The sequence below is a fragment of the Thalassophryne amazonica genome, chromosome 13 (genome assembly GCF_902500255.1).
Source record: "Thalassophryne amazonica chromosome 13, fThaAma1.1, whole genome shotgun sequence".
In the NCBI taxonomy this organism is placed as follows: Eukaryota; Metazoa; Chordata; class Actinopteri; order Batrachoidiformes; family Batrachoididae; genus Thalassophryne; species Thalassophryne amazonica.
In genome coordinates this window covers 59,282,494-59,298,264 of record NC_047115.1, presented here as the reverse complement: position 1 = coordinate 59,298,264, position 15,771 = coordinate 59,282,494, and the positions used below count along the sequence as shown (strand labels likewise).

Here is a 15,771-nt window from a genome sequence, read left to right as displayed (position 1 = left end):
AAAGATATGTCTTTAAAAGAGTCTTAAGAGTCAACTGAAGGAGCCAGTCGGACATTCAATGGCAGAGAGTTCCAGAGCTTGGGCCCCACAACAGCAAAGGCTCTGTCTCCCCTGGTCCTTAGCTTAGATCTGGGACAGACCAGTAAACTCTGATCCGCGGAGCGCAGAGCTCTTCCTGGAGTGTGCAATGACAGCATATCAGATAAATAGAATGGGGCTTGACCATGAATTGATTTAAAAACAAGCAACAAAATCTTAAAATCAATTCTAAAAGCAACAGGCAACCAGTGCAGTGAAGCTAAAACAGGAGAAATGTGTTGGTGCTGTTTGGCTCCAGTGAGCAGACGCGCAGCTGCATTTTGCGCCATCTGGAGACGATGCAGAGACGACTGATTAAGACCAACATACAAAGAATTGCAGTAGTCTAAACGTGACGTGATCAAGGAGTGCACAACCTGTTCCAGCTGATTTGGGGGCAGGTAACGCTTGATTTTACTTAAAAGTCTAAGCTGGAAGAAGCTTGTTTTGACCACTGTGTTGATCTAAGGCTTTGATCTGATTCAAAGCCTAGTAAAGTAAAACTTGATCCAGAAACCGCATCCAGATCACCTCCAAAATTTATTGGAGTCTTCTATGGCCTAATATCTATCTGTGGTGAAAATGTGGCCAAAACCCATGCAGTAGTTTGGACGTAATCCTGCTAACAGACAGACAAATAAACAAACGCCAATGGTTTTATCACATCCTTGGCGGTTGTAATAAATAATAGTACCTTAAAGTCTAGGTGACATGATATGTAATTTTTTTTTTTTTTTTTTTGAGTATTTAAAACTAAAATTAAACAACAGTTTGAAATTAATGCTTTCCTGGTGCACAGTTACTGAAGAGATACATATTCGGGTTTTGAACTGCACGCCACTACAAACCAGGAACTTCGAGGCAAGTCACAACATTGAAGAAGAAGGAAGTGACATCAGCACGAGAACCATTATCTTAATAGTCCCATTAATTTATGAATTTTTAGAGGCTGCTGACAACCCTGTTTCCACCAAGTGGTTCAGGTCGGTGCTGCACGGTATTATACGTGTGAGAACAGTTCATTCTGGGAGGCAGAACCCTTTTGATTGGCAGGTGGAACACTTGACAAGTGTGCATGCACGGAGTTGTGCGGATTCTCCACTCTACACAGTGGCAAAACTGAGGTTTTTCAATTTTTTTTATTTTTTTTTTATTATTATTTTTTGTTTGTGGATCATGGGATAATTTCATTGCGTGATGACAGAATTCCACTGATGCTGATGTTAATGAATGAGGTGCTGCCGTCTTTCAACTTGTGGGAGAAAGTGGCCCGCTGAAGGAAGAGGAGGCTCCACTCACAGCAGAGACTCGACCCAGCACCCACAGACACCAAAATCACCGGATTACACCTGTCACTGTTATTATCTATCGTCCACCTGGTCGTTACTGTGAGTTTCTCTGTGAATTTTCAGACCTTTTGTCTGACTTAGTGCTTAGCTCAGATAAGATAATTATAGTGGGCGATTTTAACATCCACACAGATGCTGAGAATGACAGCCTCAACACTGCATTTAATCTATTATTAGACTCTATTGGCTTTGCTCAAAAAGTAAATGAGTCCACCCACCACTTTAATCATATCTTAGATCTTGTTCTGACTTATGGTATGGAAATAGAAGACTTAACAGTATTCCCTGAAAACTCCCTTCTGTCTGATCATTTCTTAATAACATTTACATTTACTCTGATGGACTACCCAGCAGTGGGGAATAAGTTTCATTACACTAGAAGTCTTTCAGAAAGCGCTGTAACTAGGTTTAAGGATATGATTCCTTCTTTATGTTCTCTAATGCCATATACCAACACAGTGCAGAGTAGCTACCTAAACTCTGTAAGTGAGATAGAGTATCTCGTCAATAGTTTTACATCCTCATTGAAGACAACTTTGGATGCTGTAGCTCCTCTAAAAAAGAGAGCTTTAAATCAGAAGTGCCTGACTCCGTGGTATAACTCACAAACTCGTAGCTTAAAGCAGATAACCCGTAAGTTGGAGAGGAAATGGCGTCTCACTAATTTAGAAGATCTTCACTTAGCCTGGAAAAAGAGTCTGTTGCTCTATAAAAAAGCCCTCCGTAAAGCTAGGACATCTTTCTACTCATCACTAATTGAAGAAAATAAGAACAACCCCAGGTTTCTTTTCAGCACTGTAGCCAGGCTGACAAAGAGTCAGAGCTCTATTGAGCTGAGTATTCCATTAACTTTAACTAGTAATGACTTCATGACTTTCTTTGCTAACAAAATTTTAACTATTAGAGAAAAAATTACTCATAACCATCCCAAGACGTATCGTTATCTTTGGCTGCTTTCAGTGATGCCGGTATTTGGTTAGACTCTTTCTCTCCGATTGTTCTGTCTGAGTTATTTTCATTAGTTACTTCATCCAAACCATCAACATGTTTATTAGACCCCATTCCTACCAGGCTGCTCAAGGAAGCCCTACCATTATTTAATGCTTCGATCTTAAATATGATCAATCTATCTTTGTTAGTTGGCTATGTACCACAGGCTTTTAAGGTGGCAGTAATTAAACCATTACTTAAAAAGCCATCACTTGACCCAGCTATCTTAGCTAATTATAGGCCAATCTCCAACCTTCCTTTTCTCTCAAAAATTCTTGAAAGGGTAGTTGTAAAACAGCTAACTGATCATCTGCAGAGGAATGGTCTATTTGAAGAGTTTCAGTCAGGTTTTAGAATTCATCATAGTACAGAAACAGCATTAGTGAAGGTTACAAATGATCTTCTTATGGCCTCGGACAGTGGACTCATCTCTGTGCTTGTTCTGTTAGACCTCAGTGCTGCTTTTGATACTGTTGACCATAAAATTTTATTACAGAGATTAGAGCATGCCATAGGTATTAAAGGCACTGCGCTGCGGTGGTTTGAATCATATTTGTCTAATAGATTACAATTTGTTCATGTAAATGGGGAATCTTCTTCACAGACTAAAGTGAATTATGGAGTTCCACAAGGTTCTGTGCTAGGACCAATTTTATTCACTTTATACATGCTTCCCTTAGGCAGTATTATTAGACGGTATTGCTTAAATTTTCATTGTTACACAGATGATACCCAGCTTTATCTATCCATGAAGCCAGAGGACACACACCAATTAGCTAAACTGCAGGATTGTCTTACAGACATAAAGACATGGATGACCTCTAATTTCCTGCTTTTAAACTCAGATAAAACTGAAGTTATTGTACTTGGCCCCACAAATCTTAGAAACATGGTGTCTAACCAGATCCTTACTCTGGATGGCATTACCCTGACCTCTAGTAATACTGTGAGAAATCTTGGAGTCATTTTTGATCAGGATATGTCATTCAAAGCGCATATTAAACAAATATGTAGGACTGCTTTTTTGCATTTACGCAATATCTCTAAAATCAGAAAGGTCTTGTCTCAGAGTGATGCTGAAAAACTAATTCATGCATTTATTTCCTCTAGGCTGGACTATTGTAATTCATTATTATCAGGTTGTCCTAAAAGTTCCCTAAAAAGCCTTCAGTTAATTCAAAATGCTGCAGCTAGAGTACTGACGGGGACTAGAAGGAGAGAGCATATCTCACCCATATTGGCCTCTCTTCATTGGCTTCCTGTTAATTCTAGAATAGAATTTAAAATTCTTCTTCTTACTTATAAGGTTTTGAATAATCAGGTCCCATCTTATCTTAGGGACCTCGTAGTACCATATCACCCCAATAGAGCGCTTCGCTCTCAGACTGCAGGCTTACTTGTCGTTCCTAGGGTTTGTAAGAGTAGAATGGGAGGCAGAGCCTTCAGCTTTCAGGCTCCTCTCCTGTGGAACCAGCTCCCAATTCAGATCAGGGAGACAGACACCCTCTCTACTTTTAAGATTAGGCTTAAAACTTTCCTTTTTGCTAAAGCTTATAGTTAGGGCTGGATCAGGTGACCCTGAACCATCCCTTAGTTATGCTGCTATAGACGTAGACTGCTGGAGGGTTCCCATGATGCACTGTTTCTTTCTCTTTTTGCTCTGTATGCACCACTCTGCATTTAATCATTAGTGATCGATCTCTGCTCCCCTCCACAGCATGTCTTTTTCCTGGTTCTCTCCCTCAGCCCCAACCAGTCCCAGCAGAAGACTGCCCCTCCCTGAGCCTGGTTCTGCTGGAGGTTTCTTCCTGTTAAAAGGGAGTTTTTCCTTCCCACTGTAGCCAAGTGCTTGCTCACAGGGGGTCGTTTTGACCGTTGGGGTTTTACATAATTATTGTATGGCCTTGCCTTACAATATAAAGCGCCTTGGGGCAACTGTTTGTTGTGATTTGGCGCTATATAAAAAAATTGATTGATTGATTGATTGACTGGATTGATACAGCAAAAACTCGAACCAGCAGCAGGACACCAACTGTGATGCCCATAGGATCATCACCGAAAGCCGTCTGAATAATCCGAATGGTTTCCACCTGGCTGTCGCCCAGTTTCTGGCAAAATTTGATGCATTCGCGCTGCTCCAATCGTTCCGCTATTTTCCTTGCAAAGAAAAAACGACGAGAGACTACACCCATCCTCACATAAAGGCTGCTTACACGCAAATGACGCAATCGACAGGCGTGGCTCATGCAAGCACATGTGATTCAAATCCATCAGGTTTTTGAAAAAAATAAAAAGGTCGGATACTTTTCTAACAGACCTCGTATGTACCTGTTTCTAAGAGGGGAAAATCCACACTTTATCATCACTTTTTTTAATGATGTCATAGATAGTAAAACAAACTTTTTTTAATCAGTTGATTACAACCAAAGAGCTGGCAAAAAACAATTTATCATCTCTACTCGCATGCCGAAATCACCTGCATTATTTATTTATCTATTTTACAATCACCATTCTGTGTTCTGAACTCTGCCAATATTGTCACTGTTGTCAGACTGAAGGCCTTACTCCAAGGTTTAGTCTCCCTCATTGTCTTCTAAATAAGGCTTAAAACCACAAGGCTGTATCCCCACAGCTTCTTCAGAATCACCTTCAGACTGGACTTATAAAAAACCTCCACACAAGAAAAAAAAATCGTCCAAAAACAGCTCGACCTCTGCCGTGTTTACAATTAATTTGGGCTTGAATCAGCAGGTCCCATTCTCGTGATGATGTAGTAACAATATGGCCGCAGCTGAGGGCTGAAATAGAGTGAAGACTTCAGGCAGCTGTTGTTTATCCTTCTCCTGTGTACTTATCGACTTTTATTGTTCAGGATTTTTTAAAATATCAACATTTCATCGTTTTAGTGATTATTTGTGCACATTTTTGGTGTCACCTACTCTTTAAAGCAGCTATTGAAATTAAAGTGACTTTCTAAAAGGGTTTTTAAACCATTTCCACTGCACCCCTCTCCCCCAGGTTATTTTAAGAAGTCTCTAAATCAGTTAGATGGAGTATTTAGTTTTCCCTACCATGTGTTTATGTTCATGATAAATGACAGCAGACTAATGTTGATAGATTGAGAGGTCACATATTCATCTCAACCTCGAAAGTTGCTGCTTTACCCTTGGGGAAACGTCACTTGTTTATTTTCTCACCTTCAACATTAAAGCATTTCAAGCAGGGTTGTTTTATTAGAAAGGTAAAGGTTTTTGGAAAGTAGGAGTAAATTTAGCGAGCAACGGGTCCCATTCTCATGTAAACTACCGGTTTTTATCTTTTGTTTTGAGGATGTGTGCCAATAATGAGTGGTTAGTGTTTATTGCATTGGTGCAGTATGAATAGCACAGTAGAAATATGATTTCTTCTTTAACAACAGCCTCTTTGGTCAACAATACGTCTCCAGTCAAGTCTTTTAGCATGGGGCACTATCAGCAGTTTTGTGCTCCCTGAAATAAAATCTGTTGTGTCTCACTATCCTTGAGTACTGCTGGATTGACTGTGTCAAACAAACAGTTACTTAGAGAGACTATATAGCCCTATTAGGGAAGGATTAGTTTCACATAGTGAGGTGGGGTATTTTAATTAATACCAGAGTTTCTCAGTGATTTTAGTCCTGTCAAATGTGCCATTTCAGTCATTATTTTCAGACTGCACTCCCGTGTTAGAAAAGACACGGTGCCTATTACCTTCTGTAAAATGATTAATTGAAATTACCTCAGGTTATCCAAATCATTCGCAAATATACGTCAGTAATATTCTGTAGAAACTCAGTGTTTCCATGGTTTATCTCAAGAATGGATGCACTTAGGCATTTGGAAGACAATCTATCCACCAACAGCAGAGATTTGGCATTCACACCTGGGTTTTACTAGCATAGAATTTCTATATCAATGTGTTCACAGACATGACCAATATAGTATTTGATTCAAATTATTTCAATTTAATTCAGCTAATTTTATTTATATAGCACCAAATCACAGCAACTCTGTCTCAAGGCACTTCACACAAGTAAGGTCTAACCTTACCAATCCCTCTGGGCAAGCACACAGGCTAGAGTGGTAAGGAAAAATTCCATCTCATCTTCAACCGCTTGTCCGGGATTGGGTTGCAAGGGCAAAAGCACCAGCAGGGGACTCCAGACTTGCTTTTCCCGGCAACATTGACAACCTGTGACTGGGGGATCCGAGGCGTTCCCAGGCCAGTGTGGAGACATAATCTCTCCACCTAGTCCTGGGTCTTCCCCCAGATGGACGTGTTAGTGCAGCAGATAACTGAAACAATCATGCAAATGGTGATACAAGCACCAAAATTTGCACAAATACTCCTTAGACATTACTCTTTTGAAAAAACTGACTGGCCACTTGAATTGCAAACTGATCCAGCGAGTGTTAGAGGTCACAGGCCGATGAAGCCAACAGGACCACATCATCTGCAAAAAGCAGTGATGAGACCCTGAGCCCACCAAACTGGAAACCCTTCTCTCCCTGACTATGCCTTGATATCCTGTTCATGAATATCACAAACAGGATTGGCGACAAGGGGCAGCCCTGGCGGAGGCCAACCCCCCACCGTAAACAAGTCTGACTTATTGCTGAGCACCCAAACACAGCTCTCGGTTTGTGAGTACAGAGAGTGGATGGTCCTGAGAAGGGACCCCCTCACTCCATACCCCCCGCAGCACCTCCCACAGGATCTCCCAGAGTACCTGATCATATGCCTTCTCCAATTCCACAAAACACATATAGACTGGATTGGCATACTCCCAGGCCCCCTCCAGAATCCTTGTGGGAGTGAGGAGCTGTTCGGTTGTTCCATAACCAGGATGGAACCAGCATTGTTCCACGTCAGAGATTCGACTATCGGCCGGACCCTCCTTTCCAGCACCCTGGAGTAGACTTTACCAGGGAGGCTGAGTAGTGTGATGACCCTGGCACACACTCTCTGGTCCCCTTTTTTAAATATGGGGTCCACCATCCCAGTTTACCACTCCTTAGGCACTGTCCCAGACCTCAACGCAGTGTTGAAGAGACGTCTCATCCAAGGCAGTCCCTCCACACCCAGAGCCTTCAATATTTCTGGATGGACCTCATCAACCCCGGGGCCTTGCCACTGCGCAGTTGTTTGACTACCTCAGTGACTTCCACCAGGGAAATTGATGATAATCCCCCATCAGCTTCCAGCTCTGCCCCTACTGTAGAGGGCGCTGCAGTCTGAAGCAGGATTTCTTCCAGCACAGGATTATATATTCAGTTGAGTTCAACAAAGTCCCATCCTTACTGTAGACAGCTTGAATGGTTCCCCATTTTCTCCTCCTGAGTTGCCTCACAATCCACCAGAAGCACCTTGGTGCCGACCGAAAGTCCTTCTCCACGGTTACTCCAAACTCCTCCCATACCCGCTGCTTTGCCTCCTCCACAACAGAGGCTGCTGCCCTTCGGGCCTGTCGGTACCTTGCATCTTCCTCCGGAGTCCTCCGAGATAACATATGACTAGCTGTCCGACTGAGGAAGGACTCCTCCTTCAGTCAGACAGCTTTCCTGACCACCGGTGTCCACCACGGTGTTCGAGGGTTGCTCCCCCTTGAGGCAGCTAAGACCTTCAGGCCACAGCTCCCCGCTGCACGTTCAGCAATGGAAGCTTTGTGCATTGCCCATTTTGGTTCAATGCCCCCAACCTCCACAGGGATACTATAAAACCTTCGCCGGAGGTGTGAGTTGAAGATCCATTCTTGCTCCTTCAGATGTTCCCAGTTCACACGCACTATCCATTCTGGGCTTATAAGGTCTGTCCAAAGTCCTCCCCCACCCTCTGATCCAGTTCACCACCAGATGGTGATCATTTGACAGCTCTGCCCCTCTCTTTACTCGAGTGTCCAGAGCATGCAGCCTCAGATCAGATGATATGATCACAAAATTGTCCATCGACCTTCAGCGGCGGGTGCTCTGCTACACTTATGAGCATCCCTGTGTTTCAAACATGGTGTTTGTTATGGACTGTCCATGACTTGCACAGAAGTCCAATAACAAATGGCCATTCAGGTTTAGATCAGGGAGGTGTTGCCCACGTGTGCATTGAAGTCCCCCAGCAGAACAATGGAGTCCCCCACTGGAGCCCCATACAGGACTCCATTCAGGGACATATGCACAAACAACAGTCAGTTTTCCCCCCACCACCTGAAGATGCAGGGAGGCGGCTCTCTCATCTACCGGGGTAAACTCCAACATAGCGGTGCTCAACCACAGACTCGTGAGTATCCCCACACCTGCCTCACGGTGCCTCACACCCTGGTTAACTTCAGAGAAGAATAAAGTCCAACCCCTATCAAGGAGAGAGGTTCCGGAGCCGAGGCTGTGTGTGGAAGTGAGGCCCACCAGATCTAACTGGCATCACGCCACCTCCCACACAAGCTCCAGCTCCTTCCCCCACAGGGAGGTGACATTCCATACCCCCAGAGCTAGCCCCTGTCATTCGGATCTGGTCCGTTGAGACCCTCGACTTTCATTGCCACCCATGGGACAGTGTACCCGACACCAGCGGTTACCTCTGCAGGTGGTGAGCTCACAGGGTGGAGATGGAAAATCCATGTTGCCTTTTTGGGCTCTGCCCAACCGGGTTCCGTGGCAGGCCCAGCCACCAGGCACTCGCTGACGGACCCTCCATCCAGGCCTGGCTCCATACGGAGGTCCTGGGATTCCTCTGGGCTGGGTCACATTTCCTCTGCCTCATTTTGTCATGGTGTCTTGTGAACCATTCAGTCTGGCCCCTCACCTGAGATCAATTTGCCATGTGAGACCCTACCAGGAACACACAGACTCCAGACATCACAGCTCTCAGGTTCATAGTGGCACACAGAGCTCTCCACCAGGATAAGGTGATGGTTCCTGGAGAGGAACCGCACATTGGTTCAAACACACATCCATTTATGTCATTTTTTGCCAACTACTCTGCATGTGTTACTTTGAAGGCGATTATGTGCATGCCTAAAATTTCAGGCAAAACTAGCAAAAGTTTGTAAGTGAAGGATTATTCTCATACCAGTTTCACTTCAATACCTTGCTTGTTATTGAAATAATCACATTGGAGGCAGAGATTTTCAGCCAACCCTTGTAAAGCCAAGTTAATCGCTGTATTTACATGGGTTAATCAACTTTTCCTTGTGAAAACAAGTCAATATGCCTTTTAGAAATAATGGCCAAACTAATGTTAACCTACAAAAAACAAAACAAAAGACACATAGATTGGTTTGTACATAACCATTTTCAGCCTCACACTGAACACAAACATTTATGTTGTATTTACCAAAGTTGATACAAGACTATAGATTTCCAAATTCCAGGAAAAACTGCAGATGTATACATGGAGAGAGAGCAGCTTTAATTAATGAAACGACATCACAGAAGTCGTGTGAGAGCTCGCTGGGCTGCTTTGGTGTAAATCATGAGGGGACTCCCATGCTGCTGAGAGGCTGAGCGCAGCACTGAATAAGTCATTTTTATGAGCTACCTCCAAGATGGGAAGTGGGAGTAGTGATTCTGAGCTCAGACCATGGCTCAGACAGATAATGTCTATAGCTCATGAAGGGCTTTAAACAGCACAGGACTGCAATATATGTTTCTGGTTTTCTTCTGTGCACGTGGTATATATTGCACAGTTAGGCACTTAGATTGTCAAATCTTAACGTCTGCCTTCAAGCTTCCATGTTGTAATCTCGTATTGTAACTTGCTGTCTGTGATTATTTTAGGTGTAAAGGTGAAGTCTTCTGCGCTGCATGAATTTGCACCGGTGGCAGAGGGACCTGGGCGTGGTGTGTTGTTCTTTCCAGAGATCTGCATAATGGAGTTGCAGCTTCTAGCCATTGGCTCCCCGGATATGGAGGTTCTGAGTCATGTGCTCCACAGTCTGCTTGGGGTCATCCATGCCAACCGCCGCAATGCTGCCTTGCTCTATGACCAGGTGAGACTAATTAATTAATTTATTTATTTTCAGATTTGCCTTTCTTATTTTCCACAAACTGTACATTCATGTTTACTTTGACTCTGGAATTGTGGTCTCACGAACATGGCTTGTACTTCACAGGGAGGAGTCAGAACCATCCTTTCTGGTTTTAACAACATTCTGAGCCAATTGGATCCTTCCTATGAAGGTCTGAGTGCTTTTTCTTTTTCTGTTCGGTTTCAGATGTCCTCATTTTTTCAAACATCAAAACTGTAAATTATTTTAACACCTGAGAGGATTTAGAACATTCATACATTCATTCATTCATCTTCTACTGCTTAGTGCAGTTAAGGGTGGCGGCGGGCTGGAGCCTATCCCAGCAGTCATAGAGCACGAGGCAGGGTACACCCAGGACAGGACGCCAGTCTGTCGCAGGGCCACAAATAGACAAACAAACACAGACACACACACACAACTACGGACAATTTTAAAGATTCCAGTCCACCTAACCCGCATGTCTTTGGATGTGGGAGGAAACCAGAGCACCCGGAGGAAACCCACGCAGACACGGCGAGAACATGCAAACTCCACACAGAAAGGCCACGGGAATTGAACCCACGACCTTCTCGCTGTGAGGCAACAGTGCTAATGTGCCAAATTTACGTTTTGAGTATCCTGTGCCATTTGGTGTGTCCCATTTGCACCTCTGTTGGTATGTTTGGCTTTTGCTTTTCCTCTCTTTTTAACACTAATAATAATCCATAAAAGTGCTGAAAGTAAAGCCAGTGGTGATTAATTTTGTCTTTTTTATTTTTCATTTCATTTGTTTATTTAAAAGGGATAGTACATATTAATGAACACATGAATATGTAAATATGTTGGATTATAGCCATAGGATAATTTCCATCTCCCTGGCAGACATGTAAAAATGAATAAACAGTTTTCAATAAGAACACATGAAACGTCACAGGAACTTACAATAGACTACATTAATATAACAGACTACATTACATAGGGGTCACTAACTAGACACATGACTGGACAAGAGGCAGGAAACAAGAGGACACAGGCACCAACTTGGTCAGAGCATGAACGGGTCTCTTACACAAACTCAGGCAAAGGAGGGCGCACAGAAAACAATAACTCATAAGGTGCTATAATGCATTGCACATTTCCCTAGGGTTCTTCTTAGTTTCTGCAACTGAGTTCATAATGTTTACATTTTTTATTTGACCCAAGCCACTCCTTTAGGTGACTTTTGAAAGCTTTAAAGCTTGTAGCCTCCCTCACTGTAGTTGGCAAAGCATTCCATTGGATACTGCCTTTGTAGGATAAGACATTTTGTGCAAAAGCTGTTTTTCTCGCAGACACTTCACAGTCCCCTCTACTCATAGCCCTGGTGACTCTCAGACCAGTTGTACTATATTTAATATAGTTTGTAAGAGGTGGGGGAGCCAACCCATGTAAAGTTTTGTATATTAGACAAGCATTTTTAAATTTATGAAATTTTCAAAGCTAAATAGGTTATACTTTAAGATTTTACAGTGGTGATACAAAGATGGTCTTTTATCTAAAAATGTCAAAGTTTTTTTGTAAAGTCTTTCAATTGGTTTTAGAATTGTCACACCGGTCAGAGACCAGCTGGTTATGCAGTAACCTACGTGAGAAAAAAAAAAATCATACAGTGCAAAAACATCATAGCAACAGTGACCTTCTTATTTGGTTGAAGTTAGACACATTATATTTGATTATTTTAGTTATCATTTTAACATGATTTTTGAAGGAGAGTGTTGAGTCCAGCAGTACTCCCAAATATTTGAATTCTTTGACTAACTGCAGCTCATCATCTCCAATGTACACATTGGAGTGCTCAATATTGGAAGCCTTTTTTGAAAAATACATAGTTTTCTGTATGTTTAATTGCAGTCATGATCCATTAAGCCAATTTTGAATATAATTTAGGGCTGATGTAAGAATTTGAGCCGCTGCCTCAGGTGATCTTATACTTGTGTAGATTACCGCATCATCTTACAAACATTTGGTAGGTCAATAATGAAAATAAAATTGGCCCCAAAATAGATCCTTGGGGGACCCCTATTGCGCAATCTAAGTAAGGGGATTTAATTCCATTAACCACGGTGGCTTGTTTTCTGTTTGATAAATAAGATGCCATCCATTTTGTGGCATGCTTGGTAAAATTAAAAGATTGCAACTTTGATAATAAAATGTTATGATTCACTAGATCAAACACTTCACAAATCTAAGAAAACTGCTCCGACATAATTATTTTTATCCAGATGACTTTTTGCTTTTTCCATGAACATTGTTATGGCAGTCTCAGTTGAATGACAAGTGCATGGGATGCAAAGGAGTTTGGCCACTTTGTAGATGTTGAATTAATTGCTTAGCAACCCACTTTTCAAGGACTTTAGATAAGACTGACAGTATGCTAATTGGTCTGCAGTTATTAATATTTTTATCACCTGCCTTAAATATTGGGGTAACTATGGCCATCTTCCATGTCTGTGGTACAGTGGAATGCTCAATAGACAAATTTATTAAATGCATAATTGGATGTGCTAGGGCCATTTTATGTATTTTTAGGAATCCAGCATCAAAGCCATGATGGTCTTTAGCTTTGGACTCCTTCATGGCATTTATAATATTTAAAGTTTCAACCTCTGATATTGGTTCTAATTTAAAAGTTTGACTTTGTCCTGGATTTTTTTGGGTTATTTCGGGCGATTTGAAACATGCTGCCATCTCTTGAACAGAGCGTAGGAATGATAAGTTCAGCTCTTTTGCTAAAATTGTAGGATCATTCACAAGCTGGTTGTTAATTTTCAATTCCATATAATTTGCATCTTTCTTTTTCTGCCTCACTAGAAGTTTATTAATATTCTGCCAAATTTGTTTTCCATTTGCGTTTTGCATTATTGTGATTAAAAAAAATTGCTTTTGCTCTTTGCATTTCTGATGTTACTCTGTTTCTCATTAAAGTATATTTCTGTCTGTCTGTTGTCATCCCAGATTTGAGTTTTTCAATAGCTGGTGATGCATGTCCACATCATTGACAGCAGTTTTGCTAAATTGTTCTTCTTCATTCAACATTCAGATTGTCAGTGTGCGCTGGTGGAGCTGCTGGTTGCCATGGTTATCCAACAAATTACAGCGGAGGAACTGGCCCTCTTGATTCGGCTCTTCCTGGAGAAGACCCCTCCTACAGTAAATGACCAGCCCTCAGTCTGTCAACAGTGCACTGTTGGCTTGTCTATTGTTGACACTGATAGTTTTGTGCTCACATTGTTTGCAGAGCCCATTTTTAGGTTGCTGCCAGCACGTGTCGGTAATGTGTTTCTCTACCTGCGGTTCTTTAACACTCATCAACACTTTAGGTCTCCTTGTGGCTGCTTCATTCTGTATGCAGTTAACACAACATGTGAGGAACGGATGTGATGCGACAATTTGTTACCACCAACCTGTGTTAAATTGGAACCCAGCAGCAGTCATTATTAATAACGTGTCTAAAACTGAAACTCATTTTAACCCCATGAATAAACATGATCTGTATTTTCTGTGTAAATGAGACAGGGTTGTTGTTACAGTTGCCAAATACGGTGTTTTGATAACCTTCTGTACTACTCTTTTGCATCTGAATTGTCATTATTTTGACTTGATGTGCAGGACTATTTCAGAAGGTTCAAGCTAAGCAATCAAAACGCTCTGCTGTTTGTCTGAACGGTTTTTCACTGAAATAATCAGCTGACGAGCAGCTCCAAAATTGGTCTTATTTGAAATCCATATGCACAGATCTGGTGAATTACATTACATTAGACAAACGTTCTCATGTCCCTTTTACTTTGTGATCTTCAGGAGATTTTGTTGAGAGGCATCCTGCAAATTGTTGAAGCCAACATGTATGTTGAGCCCCTTCACTTCATCACCTTTCCAGTATTTCTTGGAGCCTCAACACCAGGAGGGGTTTCTCCTGCCTCCAGACAGAATGGTGCTGCTGGGGGGAAAAGCGTTGGGTTGCTCTGGAAGGGCAAATTGTCTCCTGGACGCAGAGAGGGCGAGGGAGGTTCCCGACCAAACCACCTGCGCTCCTCTCCCTGGCACGTCGCTCCTCTCCACTTACCACTGGTAGGACAGAACTGCTGGCCCCACATGGCCAGTGGCTTTAGCTCCTCAATGTGGCTGTGGGTAGCAGAGCAGGAAGAGAAGGACTTGGATAAAGGCAATGGTAAGGAACAGATCTTAAACCTAATGAGTTTACACCTGATGCTCCTAGATACGGGTTGTTATGAGAATGTCTTTCCACTGATTCCCAGAAGAAAAGAGTTCTCCTGCTGTTGACTCCCACCATGGCAGCTCTCGGGCTGGTATGAGATCAGTTGAGGAAGGACTTGTTCATATTCTGTCCATGGGCTCAAAGGCGTTGATGCTGCAGGTGTGGGCAGACTTCTCCTTAGGGTCTCTCACGTTCAGGTGCGCTCTAAATTAGTCTACACTGTCAAAGATGCTTATAAAGCAGTTCATACTTTTTTTAAGTACCTTAATGCACTGTCCTTTTAGGATTTGTATAGATCCAAACGATGAAATTAAAGCAGGCCTGTTGGCTCAGGCAGACTCTGGTGATGGTCTTCTGAGGCCGGGTCAGTGGCAGCACATTGGTCTAACGTACACACAGCAGCCTGAGGGCAAGAAGAACATTCATGGCCATGTGGCTGTCTGGGTGTGTGGCATCAGGTAATAGAATTAGGAGGCTGTTTGGTTTTAAGTCTCTAGGATAATAAAATGCATGCCAAATTTAAAACGGGCCTCTTGTGTTTATGCTACAGGAAATGTGAAGTTTCTCTGGATTATACGTTGCCTAGAAAGTCTAGTTTATCTTCTGACAGCAACAAGACCTTCTGCATGTTGGGCCACTGTGTGCCATTTTCTGAGGAGCTGGCGAAGCAGGATGGAAGGTGGAGCATGGGCACTGTGCTTCTCTTCAATGGTATGACTCCTGTCAGCTTCTGTTGTAATCAATCTGTAAAGGCCTTCTCCTTTAATCTGCCATTCACTCATCTAACTTCTTAAAGGTCTATACGTCATAGTGCTGATCCCTGGTGCTGTGTTAATCACCATCACCTCTCTTGTATGCAGTATGTACTGTGCTTCATTGATTTAATACACAGTTATATTAGAGTTTCAAAAATTCAGACCAATCATCAAAATGGGATAGAAAGCCATTCTAAGTGATTTGTGAATGTACCGTAGTTGTTAATGCCAGATTTAAGTATTTCAGAAACTGCTGATATGTTGCAATTTTGACACACAACCCCATGACCGCTGGGATAGGCTCCAGACCTGCATAACACTTATCCCCAA

At 42.4% G+C, this 15,771-nt stretch overlaps 1 protein-coding gene across 1 annotated transcript in view; it reads left to right on the top strand.

Moving 5' to 3' along the window:
* The window catches only part of lyst (lysosomal trafficking regulator), a 143,913-nt gene that overhangs the window by 65,091 nt on the left and 63,051 nt on the right, over positions 1-15,771 (top strand). Inside the window, 7 exon segments of the mRNA XM_034184385.1 lie at positions 10,202-10,413; positions 10,537-10,603; positions 13,511-13,620; positions 14,269-14,638; positions 14,727-14,883; positions 14,971-15,144; positions 15,237-15,397. Of these exon segments, the coding sequence (XP_034040276.1) occupies positions 10,202-10,413; positions 10,537-10,603; positions 13,511-13,620; positions 14,269-14,638; positions 14,727-14,883; positions 14,971-15,144; positions 15,237-15,397 (1,251 nt within the window).